This window comes from Pterocles gutturalis, unplaced genomic scaffold (assembly GCF_000699245.1).
Source record: "Pterocles gutturalis isolate BGI_N339 unplaced genomic scaffold, ASM69924v1 scaffold17714, whole genome shotgun sequence".
NCBI classification, from domain to species: domain Eukaryota; kingdom Metazoa; phylum Chordata; class Aves; order Pterocliformes; family Pteroclidae; genus Pterocles; species Pterocles gutturalis.
In genome coordinates, this window is record NW_010136093.1 from 21,126 (window position 1) to 38,059 (window position 16,934).

Consider the following 16,934-nt stretch of genomic DNA (forward strand, 5'->3'; position numbering starts at 1 on the left):
ATTCCTCCTGGGAATATCCCTGCTTCCATCTCTTCCTTTTCACATTTCAGTTTTGTTAGGAGCTCCTAGTTCATCCATGCAGACCTTCTGTCTCCTTTCCTTGACTTCATTCTCTTCTCCCAACTTAAAACATCAGACTATCAAACAAGACTTTTGGTAAAATGAGCATCAGAATTTCAGTGAAAGTAGATCAGACTTTCAGTATGTGGTCCAAAGCTTTGACATATGTATATGCATGATCTTGAAATGTCTGTAACATTTACGGAACTATGTTAGTAAGCTCTACCTTTTTTAAATTTTTTGCAGATTGTCTCCCTATACATACTTACTATGTACACAGTTCACTGTGTGAATGAAACAGTACGAGAGTGTTGAGGACAGAGATGTGTTTCTATGAAAAAGGGGATGGGGAGACCAACATATTTTGCTTGGTGTGATTTTTATGGTTTTATCTCAGGAAGGTAGTATGGAGTTGAAAAAAGAATTTGCTAGTTCTGTTTTCTTCCAGTTTTCCAGGAAGTTTCAAATTGACTGGGCTAGCTAGCTAGCCTGAAATAACCTGTTTTTCACAGTGATCTCTGGGAAGGTTATTTATGTAGCAGATTACCTGCAATGGGCTTAAATAACCCAAACATTTTCAAGTTTATCACTCCCTAACTTCATTTCTCAAAGATGAGTACCCTAAACATAGCATGTTCTTGGAGCCTAATTTATACCTGGACTGTACCAGTCTTGTTACTCTGCGTGGGTTATCCCATCTACACGTGCGATGAGTGATTGGCAAATATCTTTGTATCTCAGAGGCTGCACATTGCTGAATGGGTGGACAGAGCCCAGATTTGTATTACGGAGCTAGGGATATGCATTCACTGGCTGCACTGGATAGCACTGTCTTGTCCTTTGGTTGGCTGGATTTTATTGTATTTTTTACAAACGAGTTACCTCCCTTATTTCTGACATCTGAGTTTCTTGAGACGTTGAAAAAAGTGATTCCATGACATTGTTCAGGGGGGTTTGTCTCTATGCAAGGTCACAAATTCCTTATTTCTGTACCAATTCAGTTAAAACCAGAAGGAATAAAATATTTAATCTAAAGATACAGAGCTAAAGAAAAGGTTAATTGGGTAGGGATTTTTTTTTTTTTTTTTTTTTTTTGTAGTAACAATCCGTGATGTAAATTTTTGTCCAAGCCATCTTTTATTCTTTCTGGTGTAAGTGTCTGGGATTTAAGAAAATTAAGACTATCTGGCAGATATAAATTAAGAATCTGTTCTTAATTTAAGACTGGTATTTTTGATGGCATGTCAGTTACAACCTGAAATTATTCATTTCTGTACATTCTTCCCTAGCTTTTGGTACTTAGGAAAAAAATACTTGTAAGAAAGTATATTTCAGCTCAGGCACAGGGCCATGCCATTAAATTTCTGTGACATATTTCATTAGCTATTTCTTGCTTCACTTTCAAAACTAGTATTTTGGAGCTTTATCAAAAAAATATAAGGCCAAATTGTAGAAGGGTCAAAGTAATCAAATAAGACTAATTTTCTCTTAATTTAAAACCTAATTGAAATCCCAGAGTGAATCCAGAATAATGTTTTACTGGCTCTGCTAGAGGCCGTATTGCCTTTATGTATTTGGTAGTTGAAACTGCTTATTTACCTTATTATTTTAGGTGGTAGCAGCACTATTGTAGAAATCTGAGTGAAATCCTTTTCAGAAGGTCTTTAATATGTAGATACTTGGCAGTCAAAACCATGTGCTAGATAATTAGGAACCACACCATGGTATATATCAATATTATGCTATTTTAGATACAACTCTGGTTATATACATCTCTTTACTGTAAATGCATATGATTTAATTTGGCATTCAGAGAATTTGGGTGTCAAAGATAGCTATTCGAAACATCTTGAATGTTTATGTAGTTTGTGTTATTTCAATTTATTGAAGATAGTGCTAAAAATTTGACAAATTATATGATAAAAGGAAATTTTTAATGCTTTAGCATTTACTGCTTTACTACATGGCATTTAATTGCTAACTATGATATAATTACTTCTCTACTTGGAAGGCTTGTTTTAATCTGAATAATGGAAAATTGTACCAGCTTTTTAGTGTAAAATGTTGCTGTTGGCCTAGTGAACAGAACTGTTTTGCGGAAGCGCTGGCATAGTCCTGTCAAATAACCTCTGTCAAATGGACCTCACGTCTATTGCACACTAACCCATCTAAACGAAAACCTCTAACGCGGTATGCTGCTGTGATAATTCAATAGTACTTGCTCGATGATTACACAACTCAGCTAGGGGGAAATGACCTGTAAATTATACAGTACAGATCAGAAGGAGCATCTTTTTAGACATACTACAAGACTGTCAGTTCCCGTTTAGTAATACTGGAGAACTTGGAATAGTCTCATGCCTTGGAGAAGCCCATCAATAGCTACAAAACTTAGTTTCGCTGGCCCTGGAGTCGAGATGTCTTGAAGGTGCCTTTCACTTTTTGCATCAAACACTGCAGTTGAGTTGAATTTCAACCTAGTTTAAACTGAAGCAGTTCATAAATAAGCTGAGGGAAGTTGAAGCAGTTCTGGTTTTCTGGTTCCCCCCCAGTGTGCGAAGTTCCTCTGTCCCTGATCCTGCATGTCCCCCCTCTCGTTTGCCAGGACAACTGTTCCTATGGGAAACTGATTGAGGTTAAAACTCACCTTTATTTCCTGGATAGTTTTAACCTGAATCAATTCCCTGAGTGAATTCACTGTGCAGTGAAGTGAAGCATGAACCCTTGTGCTGGTATAAGCAGGGGGCAAGAAGCTGAAAATGAAGAGAAAGGAGAAGAAAGTGGGAATGGTTGGAGTTTTTTATCAGTGAGGTGGGCTTATTCAGGTTTCAACTGCTCATGGATCTGGAGGATAAGTTCTAATAAGAATGTTCATGGTCTCTTTATAGGCAATATGAAATCCTTGTAAGGAAGGGAAATGTGCAGGAAAGGAGGAATCATGATAGCCATATCCCTGTAAGAGGGCATGAAGCTGTAAATTAGAAAATATATTGTGTGGATCCCAGGGAAAAATAGCCAGTAATAAAGAATCAGTGCAATTGGTCTAACACAGTCAGTGTAATATATTAAACTGAACTTGCAATGACAGTAATTTCTGGCTCTTCGCTATTACTTGGCACAGTGACTTGTAAAAGCTGGATCTCTCTGCAGTGTTCTGCCTCACTACCTAATCAGTCATCAGGGGAGGCGAGAAAAGGTTTGCTAAAAATTATTACATAATTAGAGAAGGGTATTACAAGGCTAAAAGTGGCTTTCTGTTTTCAATAATCTCTAATCAAATATCTGTCTGGCTATGAAGACTATCAGGTAGTCACTTTTGCAACAGATTACATTTTGAAAAATATCTGTAACAACTGATTATTACATATTAAAACATGTGGATGAGATTTTTTAAATGGTATCTTCAGACAGACACTTTAAATTTACATGTATATTAAAAAAATTGCAACAACTTTTAGTTGTTACAACTGTGGATAATAAAAATAGAAATTGTAGAATACTGGTCTGATTAATGCAATGGATATGGATTTTTCTTGTTTTTAATTTTCAGGGCTACAGTTTTATCGTAGGAGCAGAGACATCCCGGGTCTTTAGCATTAGTTGAAGGGATCTAATGCAAGGGATCCTGCTGATGGGTTTTTATTTTTGCTGTTGTGGCAGTGGTGAATTGTAATATTGCTAAAATATGTTTATCAAAAACATAGCTTGAACTTACTTAACAAAGGGCTTTTCTAGAAAACTAACATGTCTTAATTTTATTTAGTTCCCTTTGTTACGGTATTTTTCGTGGTACTTGAATTATCAGAGGTGAAGAATTTTCAAATTAAATACCAGATTTGTGGAAGTTTTGGCTGTTTTCTATCATCCTTTCAAAGGTGTTCAATTCTGAGGGCTAGCTAAAAGCTTTCTTGGACAAATGATACTGTAATCAATGTTTACAACGATACAAAGGTTTTGTAAGCTGCCTCGGGATTTGGCTGTAGTGGACATGCTTTGACATGGGTAGTCAATGTTTTGTTTTCTAGGAGCATTTGTTCTTTTGTTGTTTACCTAGTTACTGATTTGCATTTATTAGAAAGGATTTCCCTCCTTTCCCTAAATCTGTCTCATGAGACATTAGTTTAAAGAGAGACAACCAGCAGGTAGTGTGCATGAAGCTTAATAGTGTGGCTTTGGTGTCTTAGAAAACAGATCTTCAATAATAACTGCATAAATTGAACGGGTCTCACTTTCAACACTCAATGTATTATGTATAATGCGATCTGTAGGAAAGGTTTACAGACTTAAAAGGGTTTTTGCCAAGGCTGGATTTTGCCTAGTGTGATTCATTTCTCCAACATCCTTCTCTAGTTAATTGCAAAAAAAAAAAAAAAAAAAAAAGTGAGTTCTCAAAAGACTCCTTCAGAGCAGGCTAAAGTATCCTATTGAGTAAAAGGAAAATTAGCGTCATGGAGCTAAAATTAGCCTTTTTGAATACTTCTCTAGGTGCCTCAAATCTTCAGAAGTTACACTTACTGTCAGATATGGTAAAAGCGAGAAGCAAACCCAGAATGCAAGGTAGCAAAATAAAATATAATTGTAAAAGCACAGATGTCTGCTTGCCAGGTTAATTGATCTTTTTCATAAGCTGCGTATGTGGTTTTCCTTTCAAATGCCGAACAGCAGTATTTTTGTTTGATTTGCTCTTGTGAGGAAGCAAAAGGATGGTCTCTGTGCTGGTTTGTATGGACAAGTTGTGCACAAAGGCATACTGAGAGAGCACTGGAACTTCTAGAACGCGGTAGCACTAAAATAGTTTGTACAGCATTAACTTGCCTGCTTTGAGTGTTGCACAGCGAGCTGCAAAATAGATCCTAGCTTCATTTATTGCAAAAGTATGAAGTAGTGCTGTGGATAAGGCAGTGTGTTTTCACTGAAAAATGAAAAAAGTTTCTTACAAATCCATTTAAATCCTGACCAAGCTTAGTCTTCTTCCCTCTTTCTCAGAAAATGGTTAAGCAGATTCAGCAATTTCATTCCTAAGAAGAACTAAAAAATTAAGTGTAATGTAGCAGCCTGCACAGAAAACCTCAATTCAAACAATTAAGATTTAACAAGGTTGTAAGTAACTCCTTTGTGAAATATTTGGGCTTCATTAATCATTGGTTGGTGCTTTTAGCTCTGTTCAGTGGTATCAGTGAAGTGTTGGCTATGGTAAACAGGATTTCTTTTTTTTGTCTGGCCCCCAAGCTGTTAGGAGCACTGAACACGCTCTCAGAATTGAACATTTCTTTTCTAAAGTAGTCTCTAGCTGGCTTTCCTCTGCTCTTTGTTTCATTCATGATACGCACTCTGAAAAGCATATGGGTTTCTCTCACTGATACAAATGTAGGATGAGTTGTCCATCCGTTTCAGAAAAAGGTCACTGCCCCTGTGAATCTGCTGGCTTTTCTTGCTTTCATTTACAGCTTCAGTATTTTACACACACACAGAGGCCCATTCCTCTGCTGTCAGCGAACATCTGTGAAACCCACAGGCCAAGAACGTGCTTCCTTTTCCCCATAAAGGATGAAGGAGAAGTGACACAGAGGCATAACGATGTATTGCTTCTGTCTGGCCTTTTCTTGGCAGAGGGCTTAAACTCTTCAATGAACTGTATGCTGTCATAATGATGTCACTTGATGGATTTCTTGGGCTTTGCTTTTTACAGTTTGCTGCTATTAAAAAAAAAAACAAAAAACAAAACCAAAACCACAACAAAACAAAAAAATCCAGTTCTCAGGGCAAGAGTCAACAGTGTTCATTAGAAAGCCATTCTTTCTTACCCCCACAAGTCCCCACACCTTCTGGCTATTGGGAAAAAAAAAAAAAATCTCTGCTCCAACCAGAAACAATTTCCTTGGTTTCACAACCCTGGTGGTTGAAATGTGGCAGGAGTATGGAAAAGTGTGTGCTATGTGTACATTTGTTTTCTCATATTTACAGTAATGCAGAATTTGAGTTAGGGCTGTAGCCACATGCTAATCCTGGCAATTTGTAGCTTTGGGGTGCTTAACCTAGTAACTTCATTTATTTATTTTTCACTTGAAGCTTGTGGGGGAAGGAGGAGGAATGAACTAATAAACAGTATTCTGAGTTGGAGTATATGCTAATAGATACTGTTTTGTGAAAGAACTGTATTCTAACTTCTGGTTTTGGTAGCACTGAACATACAACTACAGATCTAGAGAATATGCCTAGCTGTTGCTTACTTAGCCTTACGAAGTTCACAGATCCTGTGAAAGTACACCTTTCCTTTCACTGTTAAATTTTACTCATTGATTTTGACCAACCTTACTGCAATAAACCAAGAAAGTGAACTTATATCCCATCCTGGTGAAAAATTGGACAGTTGCTACTTCACTGGTGCTTTGTTTCTAATGCCAAAGTGAGCTAGTAACCCACTGGACTAAGGATGGTGGAGCTGAGTATTAGAATAAAGCCTCAGAAAGGGCATGAATCAATGATCTTAGCTTTAGAGCTTCTCTCTGCTCTCCTTGTCACTGCCCCCTCTCCATAAAGTCTGCAGGCTGCATACAGCATTCCTATGTTCTGTGTAACCAGCCAGAAGCAGCTTGTGATCTTAAATGCTTTAAAGAGAACGTTTGCAGCATGACATTACTGTGTACGTGGCTAACAGGCAGCATAATGGAACAGGGGTTTTAATATTTACAGCATGTTACGTAAATGCTGCCCTTCTGAGTATTTTCTAAATCCTCTTAGCTCTGAAGTGACAGCTTTGATTCATTTTTTTTTTTTAATAAAATCAGTCTTTTCATTTATCCAGCTAAGTTTGGTAAACAAAAGATGTTTAATACTTCCTTTCATATAGGCAGATTCTTGTATTTAAGGGCTTATCTTTGTGCGCTTAAGCTTATTAGATTCCTGGGTAACTTATTTTTAAAAAGCTGACTTTGCTAGAGCAGTGCATGGTGCAGAGGTGGCCTTTGGAATTTTCTGTCCTTTGCCAGTGCATTGCCAGTGCATATTGTGACTAGATAAGCTCCAAAGGATTGCCATAAGCAGAGCAGTGTGGGTTATGGTATGTACATGTAACATGGATATTTGAATTGTATTTTGGTCTACAAATAGTCAGTAGCAAAGATTTTGGGGTTTGGTTTGTGTATGTATGTATATATATACTCCTTTTAAAAACTGAGTAAGACAAGGAATTGTGCTGTGGGAAAATAAAAAGAAAGAAAATTGTGGCAAAATTCTGGACAGGATTTGAGATTTTTTTCTTTAAAGCTCTAGAACCGTGAGTCTGTACTGTGCTTTGCGAGATTTTTTTTTTCTTTAAAGGTCTAGAACCGTGAGTCTGTACTGTGCTTTGATTGTGCTCTGTCATTTATTTTTAATAAAGTGGTAGATGCAGGTATTCACAGCATCTGAAAATGCTTCTGAAGGATGACAGAAGTGTGATGCGAAAGAGCTGACATGGGCGGAACTGTGGTGGGGAGCTTCTAGCCTGATTTGGCTCTTTCTATGTCAGTATGTGTGAGATTTGGGATGTCAGTTTGGGGGAAGTGGTTTTCTTCCTGAGAAAGCAAGACATAAGAAATGGGTTCAAAATGCTTGCGAGTCATTCTCGTGTGCTCTTTGCAAATTTAAAAGCAAAGGCCTCAATGCTTTTTTGGCAGTGTTATGTATGGAGGGCTTAGAGTGTTTGCCAGGCATACAGTTGCAGACGATGGGTGGATATTCGAGTGTGCACTGTGTTTGTATTTACGTTATTTTTGCTTGTAGGTGACTGTGGAAGAAGTGATGACTACGACTGCATACCTGGATCTCTTTTTGCGCAGTGTTTCAGAGCCAGCCCTCCTCAAGATTTTCCTCCGTTTTATTTTGCTGCACCAACATGAGAATGTGCATATCCTAGATACACTCAACAGCCGAATCAACACGCCATTCCGGGTAAGACAAGCAGGAAGGAAGTTCAGGTACTCAGCGTGGATGTAGGTTAAATATTTACATGGGAGATTCCCTATATTCAGTAGGTATCTGTTTAACTAGGAGTTTTTCTCCCCCCACCCAAATGTGGGATTTCTCCACACCCTCTGTGTGTGTGTGTATGGGATAGAGGGAGATGAGGGCTTCTGGAAGTCTGGTTTCTGTTAGAAGATTAAAGGTAAATTTGGAAGTGTTTTTATTCTGGATACTGCTGAATTAGCACTGCCATAGATAAATTGCCTTGGGTCTTATAAATATACTTGTGGTGAGGAGCACTTGTGATCTTTGGAGTTTCGCCAAGCGACAAATTTTCAAATAGTCCTTGTGGGACATGATGGGAGCCCTATAAGGATGTCACCAAATTGATCCAAGTTGCGAACTGCAGTATTGTCAATATACTCCTTAGGAATCAAATCTGTATTGTTGTAGCATGTTTGCTTAACTGTGATGTTGCCTGCGTTCTTCTTTGATTCAAAGAAGGCCCTTTCTTGCTCAAGTGATCAGATTGCTGCTGCTTTTTCTTTGCCTTCACTCCCTGGTGTAGTGAGATTTATCTCAAATTTTCAGTGAGCCCCTTCTCAGCCTAGGCACAATGCACCACAGTGTCTGTGGAGCCAGCTAACAGAGATAGCAGAGCTACCTTTGCTGACAGTGGGATCTTCTGGCAGAGAAAATGACTACTTGTTGCACTGGGCTACCCTTCTGAGCCGCGCTTGGCTGGCAGTCTTGCCTGAATCTTGTGTGATGCGCAGCTTCGTAGATGAAATAAAGAATATGGTTTTAGTGCACAAATTTGTGTATTTGGAAAGTAGCTTCATCTGAAATTTGTTTTGAAATGTGAGTGCATCCAAATACAGGTATATGCTGCTGTTACTGCATCTCTAAGATGGATTAACTCTGAAAACTGAAACAGCTTCTGTCAACAAAAATGCAAATGCTGTTGTCTCTGCTAATAATTAATTACTGTTCCATAGGCAAATGAGATGGGAATTGCAAAGAATTCTGCAGCCCTGAGCAACTCAGGATCTCGGCCAAAATGGTTCTGTGATGCTAAATTAGTTTTTCTGCAGTATAGCTTGCCCAAGTGAAAAAGCCAGAACTGCAGCCTTCTGCGTTTCCGTAGCACAAAAGCTGCATACCTTATTATTGACGAAAATACTTATTCATAATTCACAGGGATAAACTTATGTACAGGCAAGTGGTCAAAAGGACTTGTAAAAATACTATCCTCTTTGTCTCCTGAGCATATATTCCTTGTTTTATTTTTACAAAATACAAAAATAGACTAGCTTTACTTATTCAGATGATTCCTGATTTGCAATATGGTTACAAAGACAAATGAGAAATGTTTCCCTATAAACTGAAATTTCTTAAATACAGGAAAATTTAAGGTAGTAGCAGGTTTTTTTGAACTTTCACATTATGAAGAAAAGTTAGACTTGGCTCTCAGTAAATTTCACAAAGAAGGTTAGAGTTTCCCCCTGTCCCCAGCCTAAAACACGCCTTTCACACAAGGATCTGGCTTATTCCAAAAGCTTGTTGTGAAGCTCTTCAACTCCTGTTCCTATTAAGAATCCCAGTTCTGGTTATTTCTTCTTCTCTTTCCATTTCACTTTCTCCGTCTTTTTCTGTAGACGAGCTCTTGGACTAACTAGCACCTTCCTGTTGGCTCCTGGTACAAGCAGTGGACAGTGGTGGCAGAGCAACAACTTTGAGCTTCACTTTGCTTCACTGCAAGCCAGCTCATGAGCGTTCCCTGGTTCTCTTCTCTCTGCTTTTTCCCTTTCTCTTTTTCTTCTCTGAGTGTTAGTTCAATGAGTAAAGTAGGGAAGGCAATCAAAGAAACTTGTGCTTTTTAGAGGCTATCAAGTGAGGGTCACTTAAACTTTGCTGTTTAACAGTTCCACAGATATAGCTACCAAGTAAGGGAAAATACATCTATGTATATACATGTTTCAAGAAACATATGCGTTCCTCGGGTCTTGGTCACCATGGGTAGCCAGTCACACTGTAGGGGAGCTGAGTCATTCATCTGAAAGAGACCTGGAAATGGTGAAACAAAGAGTCTTTAAGTTGACATTCTTGAGAAAGCATGGGCTGGAGAGAAGAACACAGCAATGTGCAGCTGCAGAGCTAGAACAGAGCATTTTAACAGTGGGAGTTGGGGAAGTGACTGCAGAGAAGAGGAGGAAAGTCCATTGTGTGGAGGAGAAGCCTTGTGCAGGCAGGATGCTGGATTGATTAATCCTGAATGAGTTATAAAGGATGTTCAGTAACTGAAAAAATGAAGTAGAGAAATATCTGTAGCTTTTTCCTTATTTTGTCATAATCCATTTCTTCTGCTACCTACTGTTACTGCTGCTATGAATTATTTGAGTTTACCTAATTAGTATAGGGAGAGGCTACTTATGCTAAATAATTCTCACACGAGTCAGCCTTGTCCTGGAGTCTAAGCCGGCTGTGAGATACTGTTTCTAGTAGAGAGCAGTTCAGGAGAATGTGCCCAAGAAAATATGCATTAAAAGGCAGGGAGATGATGGTGCTGTGGTCAGTGAAAGCTTACGGCTCATGCTTCTACCATGTTGAACGTAACTGTGTGGTCTAGCGAGCATCTGGCAGGTAGAAATGTTCTGTATGATAGCTTTCAAGGTATTGTATGTCTCATTAGTGACCAAAAAAGCCTGTAGAAGTCCATGTTTCCAGTCTGCTCAAAAGCCAGTGTGAAAGAAGGATGCCTGTCACAGAATGGGTATGATTTTTGTCTCTGCTGAGTGTGACTACTGAAGTACCGAGTTTTGGGTATATTTGATCAGACCTTTGCCAAAAAGGCAAGTGTGCAATTCCAATGAGGAATCCTATTTTTATTTCCTTTCTGCTGGTCTCACAGAAAGGATCTTCATGCCTCGCTGTGGTTCCCAGCTGTTCAAGTGACCTGTAGTGGAGGGACTGTGAATACTCCATATGGAGTAGATTCTGATACAAATGGCTTGTTTAGTGCTGGTCTATGTCAGTACATTAAGATATATGTATAGAAGCATTCAGCTTCTTAATGTGTAGAACACTAATCATTCCTTATACGTAAAGCAACAGGAACTTGAGGTGGTTTATAACTTTTCTCTCAGAAGAGACCTTTAGTTGTTTCAAATTCTATGTCGGAGGTAAAAACTAACACACTATCTTGAAAGTTACAGGGTTCACTTCATGCTGAGTTGAATTAAATTAATAAATTTTAATAATATTAAAGATATTGGTAAATTACTGCTCTTTTTAGTAGCTTATTTGAAGGAAAATTCTGGATTATATTTTGTTAAAATGTAACATGTTGTGTGTATAGCTCTAGACATCTTTTAAAAAAATCCCAAAGGGTGCTGAGAAAATGAAATATCATACTATCTGTGTTTTATAAAGCACGATGTTCTGGCAGAGCCATTTTGTAATGTAGTAAGTAGGAAAGATTGGAAAGGTAGAATTTCCAGATGAAAAACTGATGGCATTTGTCATTTTCCAGCTCTGTGTGGTCTCCTTGGCATTGTTCAGAACGCTCATTGGTTTGCACTGTGAAGATGTGATGTTACAGCTAGTTTTAAGGTAAAGCCTGAACTCCTTTTTCCATTCTGTCCTAATTCTGGGGCATACAGTCTCTGCCTTTGGATGCAAAGCTGGAGGAGAGCTCTCCAAGAGAGCAGAAATCCATACAACTACAGAGATAAGAATATTTATGATCCTGACAAAAGTCTACCAGACCTGAAGAAGTGTGATTTACGTCCTGCGATCTTCAGGAGCAAGAGATTTTTCATGTGATTTATTTCTATAAAAGTGAGAGAAGAGAAGCTAAGGATATATTTATCACCTCCAAACTGCTTATTCCCTGTTTCTAAATGTATCATTCTTCTCTCCTGCATGTTTTCTCTAGTGTATTATACACTGTGATACAGAGCTATATACCTTTTTGCAGCTTCCACCTTCTTTCTTGTTTTTTTCCACCTCTTTCATTCCCCTCTCACCAAGAATACGTTGCTGAACTGTTGTAGGTAGATTGTTATGTAATGTACTAAATGCATTGTTTATTTTTGCCTTTAACTGATGGTTTTATGTGTTGCTTCAGAATACTTATAATTGTGGTGTGTGTATTAGATAAGAATTGATTATTTATTTGGAAAAATTAGTGTAACTAAATTGGGCTTTTAGCACCGTAGATCCCATGAATGTTTCAGATACTGTCTGTCCCTCCACCCACAGGCATTAAAGAGAAATTCCCTGTAGCTCTGGGTGTTGTGCCTGGGAATGATGTTAGGACCTCTGCTAACTCAAGCATGTTGCCACCCTAGCAGCAGTAGAGTGCTGTATTTAATCTTCTTTTTGTTTATTTAGGGAATCCTTTACAATTTGTTTGCATTTTAAATGGCAAAACACCAGTCCAGTTAGCACTGAGGCTCTTAATAAAGTGCTCTTAAAAAGTTGAACAGAAGCGCTTTAAAGGAGACTGTGCTTCATCTATTCCTTGTGCTCCCCACAGCTTATTCTCTTCTCCACCTGAGAGCTCAGTCTTGATCTAGTGCAGTAAAACACCTTGATGACCCTTCCCTCCTTTTTGCTGGCTGCTTGCCTGTTACATCTAAACCGTCTCTCTCTGGATTTCCCAAGAAAACAAATAAATTAAAGATTCTGAGACAGAACTTATTCATAGACCCTGCTGGCCTTTGACATCTGCCCATCCCACACTTCCTCCATCCCTTCTTACAACAAGTTTGCTCTGACATGCAAAGGATTGTTCACTTCCCTGTTCTGATGCAACTGATGTCCTATCTCTACTCGTCTTGACAGTTCCTCATCAAACTGTAGCTTCACGATATAAAGAGTCAGAGTTTCTTGCTCTTCAGTGGTTTAGAATATGGATCACTGTCAAGATTATTATTACTGTTTCTTTTAATTTCAGGAGGGCAGGAAGGTAGGAAGGGAATTTTGTATGTTGCTTTCTCTGACATGAAACGATGATGAAGTAATGCTAGATGGTGCTGTTCCAGGTATCTGATCCCATGTAACCACATGATGTTGAGCCAGCGGCGGGCTGTGAAAGAGAGAGACTGTTATTCTGTGTCTGCTGCAAGACTGCTTGCTCTGACACCAGTCTGCTGCTCTACTGGGATCACCTTGACACTTGAAAGCCAAGGAAAAGATTATATTCTATGGACAAAAGCAGCACAAACTAAAGGTAATTGGTGCTTGGGGGAAGACTGGATCATGAACTGAGTTTGATTTGGTAGCAGCTCATGGGAGGTGGTGGGGAAGGATGGGAGGGAGGGGAAATTTGGTGGGGCAACAATAAACTGGGCAAACCTGGACTGGAAAGCTTATTTAATTCCTTCCCTGTGTCCAGGTCTATTGAAATGTTCTTTTAACAGCCTTGCAAGTTGAATATTCATTCATTAAAGTAATGTACAGATACATGACTGCAACCCTTGCTGCTTTGGAGTGGTCACTGTTGTTTTAAGGTTTGAAGGTGGGCTGGTCTTTTGGAAATCTTGAGTTACAGCTCTGTCTGGGTAATAGCAACAAGTCATGTATGCTTATAAGCAAGTGTCTTGTATGAGCAAGCTTTGTTCTTCCCTCCTTATTGGATGGTTGGGACTAAAGACTGCCTGCAGTGTCTTAGTGGCTGCCTTGCTAAAGAGCTTATGGGTTGTTTCATTAGTATGAGTATGAGTATTTATTAGTATGAGTTAAATTCTTTACTTTCAGATTCTGGTAGACTCTCTTCTGAATCTAATTGCATTGTTGAATATGGAAGAGCTGTGGACATCAGCTACTTACAGTACTTGGGGGAAGCTCAAGAAGCCATCCTCCAGTGTCTGAAAGATTGTAAGGTTTGGTCTGCCTTGTATGATGGAGTAAACCCTGATCCAGACACCTTCATCCAAACACTTGCTGAGGAGAATAGTACAGATGTGGAACACCCCATGTTTCGGCTCCAGCAAAGGACACCTAGCACATGTAGCTCCACTCAAATGACTCCATTTGGTGAGAAGATGCAGCTGGAGCTAGAATGGGATGATAGCTATGACACAGGGATTTCTCCTGGTTCTGATGCCAGCTCACCACAACCGTATGATGATCTGGGAAGCACAGAGATGCAGCCACCTGCAGAGCCACCAAAACATATTCAAGAAATGAAAAAAAGTGCCATCATGCTCATCAAAGGATCTTACATAGAGGAATCAGACTTTCAGGATGATGTTATGGTTTACCGGTTGTGTGCCCAGAAGGATACTCAAGATGATGACAACTCCAAGGAGAAAACTTCAAATGTAGCCAGAGAACATGAGGTCCAAAGCCAAACTGTAGTCAATGGGCCTCTTGCAAAGAGACAACTGGAAATGGACTTGGATGAGCTCAGTAAGAGAAATTCAAGCTTGACTCAAGGTGTAATAAAAGAACAAATAAACCAGAAAATGACTGAGACTGATCCGCAGCCAGACTTGGAGTTGAAGCTTTCTCCTCAGGAGGCAGATCGTAACTCAACTGTAAGACTGCTGAGCACAGATGGCGAGGATTTCATTGCACAGTACGACAAAATTATTAAGGAACTGGATCCAAACAGTGCAAGCTTGGAGGAGCAGAATTTGGATACTCCTGACCCTGTCTCTCCTGCAGAAGAGGAGGAGGACTTTGAGAATTTCTCAGCAGACACCCCTTCTGCAGAGACCTTGTCATCGCCCTTTGGACCAAAGGAGGACATCTCTCCCAAGCACACTGCGAGGAGCCAGACTGCTCCATTTACAGGTGGAATGTCCTGTTAATGATGTATATAACAAATACGGGAAGGCATGGTGATTAAAGGTGGCAAAATTAGATCACACTGTGTGGCACACAGCACAAGCATAGAGCAAGGATCAGTCCTGGCACTAAAGAGGGTATAGCCCAAATAGCTGAGACCAGTCCAAGGAGTGAGAGATCCAACAGGAAAGCAGAGCAGAGCAGTCAATGTGGTGACAGCAAATGGTGGTTGCTCAGGAGGTTTTTTTGGCTGCTGGGTTTTTTTTTTTTTGTAATTGTTTAAAATCTTGAGCAGGGGTTATGTTGTTTGCATGTGAGAGCTCCATCATTCTAGAGAAAGCTTCTGCAGTCGAAAGGGGATTAGAGTAAGTGTTCTAATTGTTTTTCTGGTGGCTTTCATCTCTGATGCTATGGATGTGGTACCACGTTGTCATTTTTCTTCTGTGCGATTTCACATTTTAGCACGAGGTGGCAGCACTGGTGCCATGTCTGTACGTGCCTGTCCCCATGCGGTGCCCTGGCATCCTGTTCCTCCAGTGTCAGGGCTGCCCTCGCCGTTGGTATGCTCCTCTGGCTTGTGCCAGGCAGCAATTTAAGCTTGGTCACCACAGACTGTCCCAGCCATTCCAGAATGACAGTGCTAGCAGAGGTTAGGCTGGGCTTTTGATCTGTACTTGTACAGCTCCTTGCAGGGCGGTCTCCTGATCTTTAATTAGATCTCCTAGATACCACAGTAATGCAAATAATAAAAAATAATAATGTTTCCTCAACCAAAACAAAGTCTCTATAAGTTGGCTTCTCCTTCATTTGGAAGGAGGTGGAGAACATTCATTTGTGTTCATTGAAATGCAGCCCTGTCTGGTCAGCTGTGGCCAGCATGCCTGGCACTGTTTCTTAATTGAAAAATTCAGCTTGTTTTTCAATCAATTTGCTATTTTTGTTGTGGTGGCAATTTCCTTGTACCAGAAGCTAATCACATGCAAACCTTTCTGTTTCCCATTATCTGCTGTCAAATGTAGCTCAAAAATGTCCCTGTCTCTCTCTCTTCACATCTAGTGCCTCCCTCCATTTGTTCCTTTCTGGAAAACCCACACCAAAACCAACTGGCCCCACCTCCCAAGCCCACAAAAAAATCCACAACCAAGCAAAACAAAGAAGAAAAAAGAACCTACAAAAAGCTTTGTTGTTTGCTCCCCATCCACAACATGTTGTACTCTTAGGCTTTAATAGAAATCTTGCTGATCTCAGTGGTTGCTCATCAGAACACCTCAGAAATGCTGAGATTGCAGTATCTTTCAAATATAATAATTATTTAATTTGAAATGCTATATTATTTTTGTAGATGTGTGTGATAGGATTTTTGGCTGCTTTCACTGTTTTGGGATGCTGTCATGGGATGGGGCTTCTCTCTGCAGAATCGAATAACCAGACAGAGGTTCCCACACCCAGTTAAGTGTCAGCAGTGCAAAGATGCTCTCTTCAGGCCTACAGATCCTTGGAGAAAATGTCCTATTGGTATCTGTGTCCAATCTTAAACACTATAATCTCTATTTTCCCTGGAGTTAAAAACAACGTAGTGTTTAGGAAGAGGAATTTAGAGTCTGCTCCCTGCCTGCCCCCACCCCCCATCAGTGCTTGACTTTGTGGCCACATAGAGATGCACACAGTCAGGAAAGGAGTAAGTTTTTGACCTCTTATCTGTTTACCCTGTTTCTCACAAGGCTTGCAAACTCTGCTCAGTTCCTCATTCTCATTCCAATAATTTCTTGGGGGAAAAAGTCACTCTACCACTGAGAAGTTTTTTAATATATCTTGGTAACCTCTCTTGCAGTGGTGTACAGCACTCGTACCAAGCACTAGCTTCAGCTTTACATACTCAGCTTTGAAGTCTGACCTACAGGAGAGAAACAGTGATATATATATATAAATTCCTTCTCCTGCAATCGAGGAGAGAAACAGTGATATATATATAAATTCCTTCTCCTGCAATCGCTCTTGATACAGTCGAGCTCCCACTGCACTGTGGTGCTCAGGAGCTCTGTGAACACAAGAGGGGAAGCAGTAGGTTATGCTGGGACAGGAGAAACTGTATCTCAACAAAAGGTTTTGGGGCTGCTCCACTGGGTACCCAG

General features: G+C 39.7%; 1 protein-coding gene across 1 annotated transcript in view; it reads left to right on the plus strand.

Moving 5' to 3' along the window:
* Nucleotides 1-16,934, plus strand: part of FAM160A1 (family with sequence similarity 160, member A1) — a 34,083-nt gene that overhangs the window by 10,806 nt on the left and 6,343 nt on the right. The window contains exons 5-8 of the mRNA XM_010082184.1: nucleotides 7,825-7,992; nucleotides 11,537-11,616; nucleotides 13,053-13,240; nucleotides 13,768-14,808. Coding sequence (XP_010080486.1) covers nucleotides 7,825-7,992; nucleotides 11,537-11,616; nucleotides 13,053-13,240; nucleotides 13,768-14,808 — 1,477 coding nt within the window. The remainder of the gene's footprint in view (nucleotides 1-7,824; nucleotides 7,993-11,536; nucleotides 11,617-13,052; nucleotides 13,241-13,767; nucleotides 14,809-16,934) is intronic.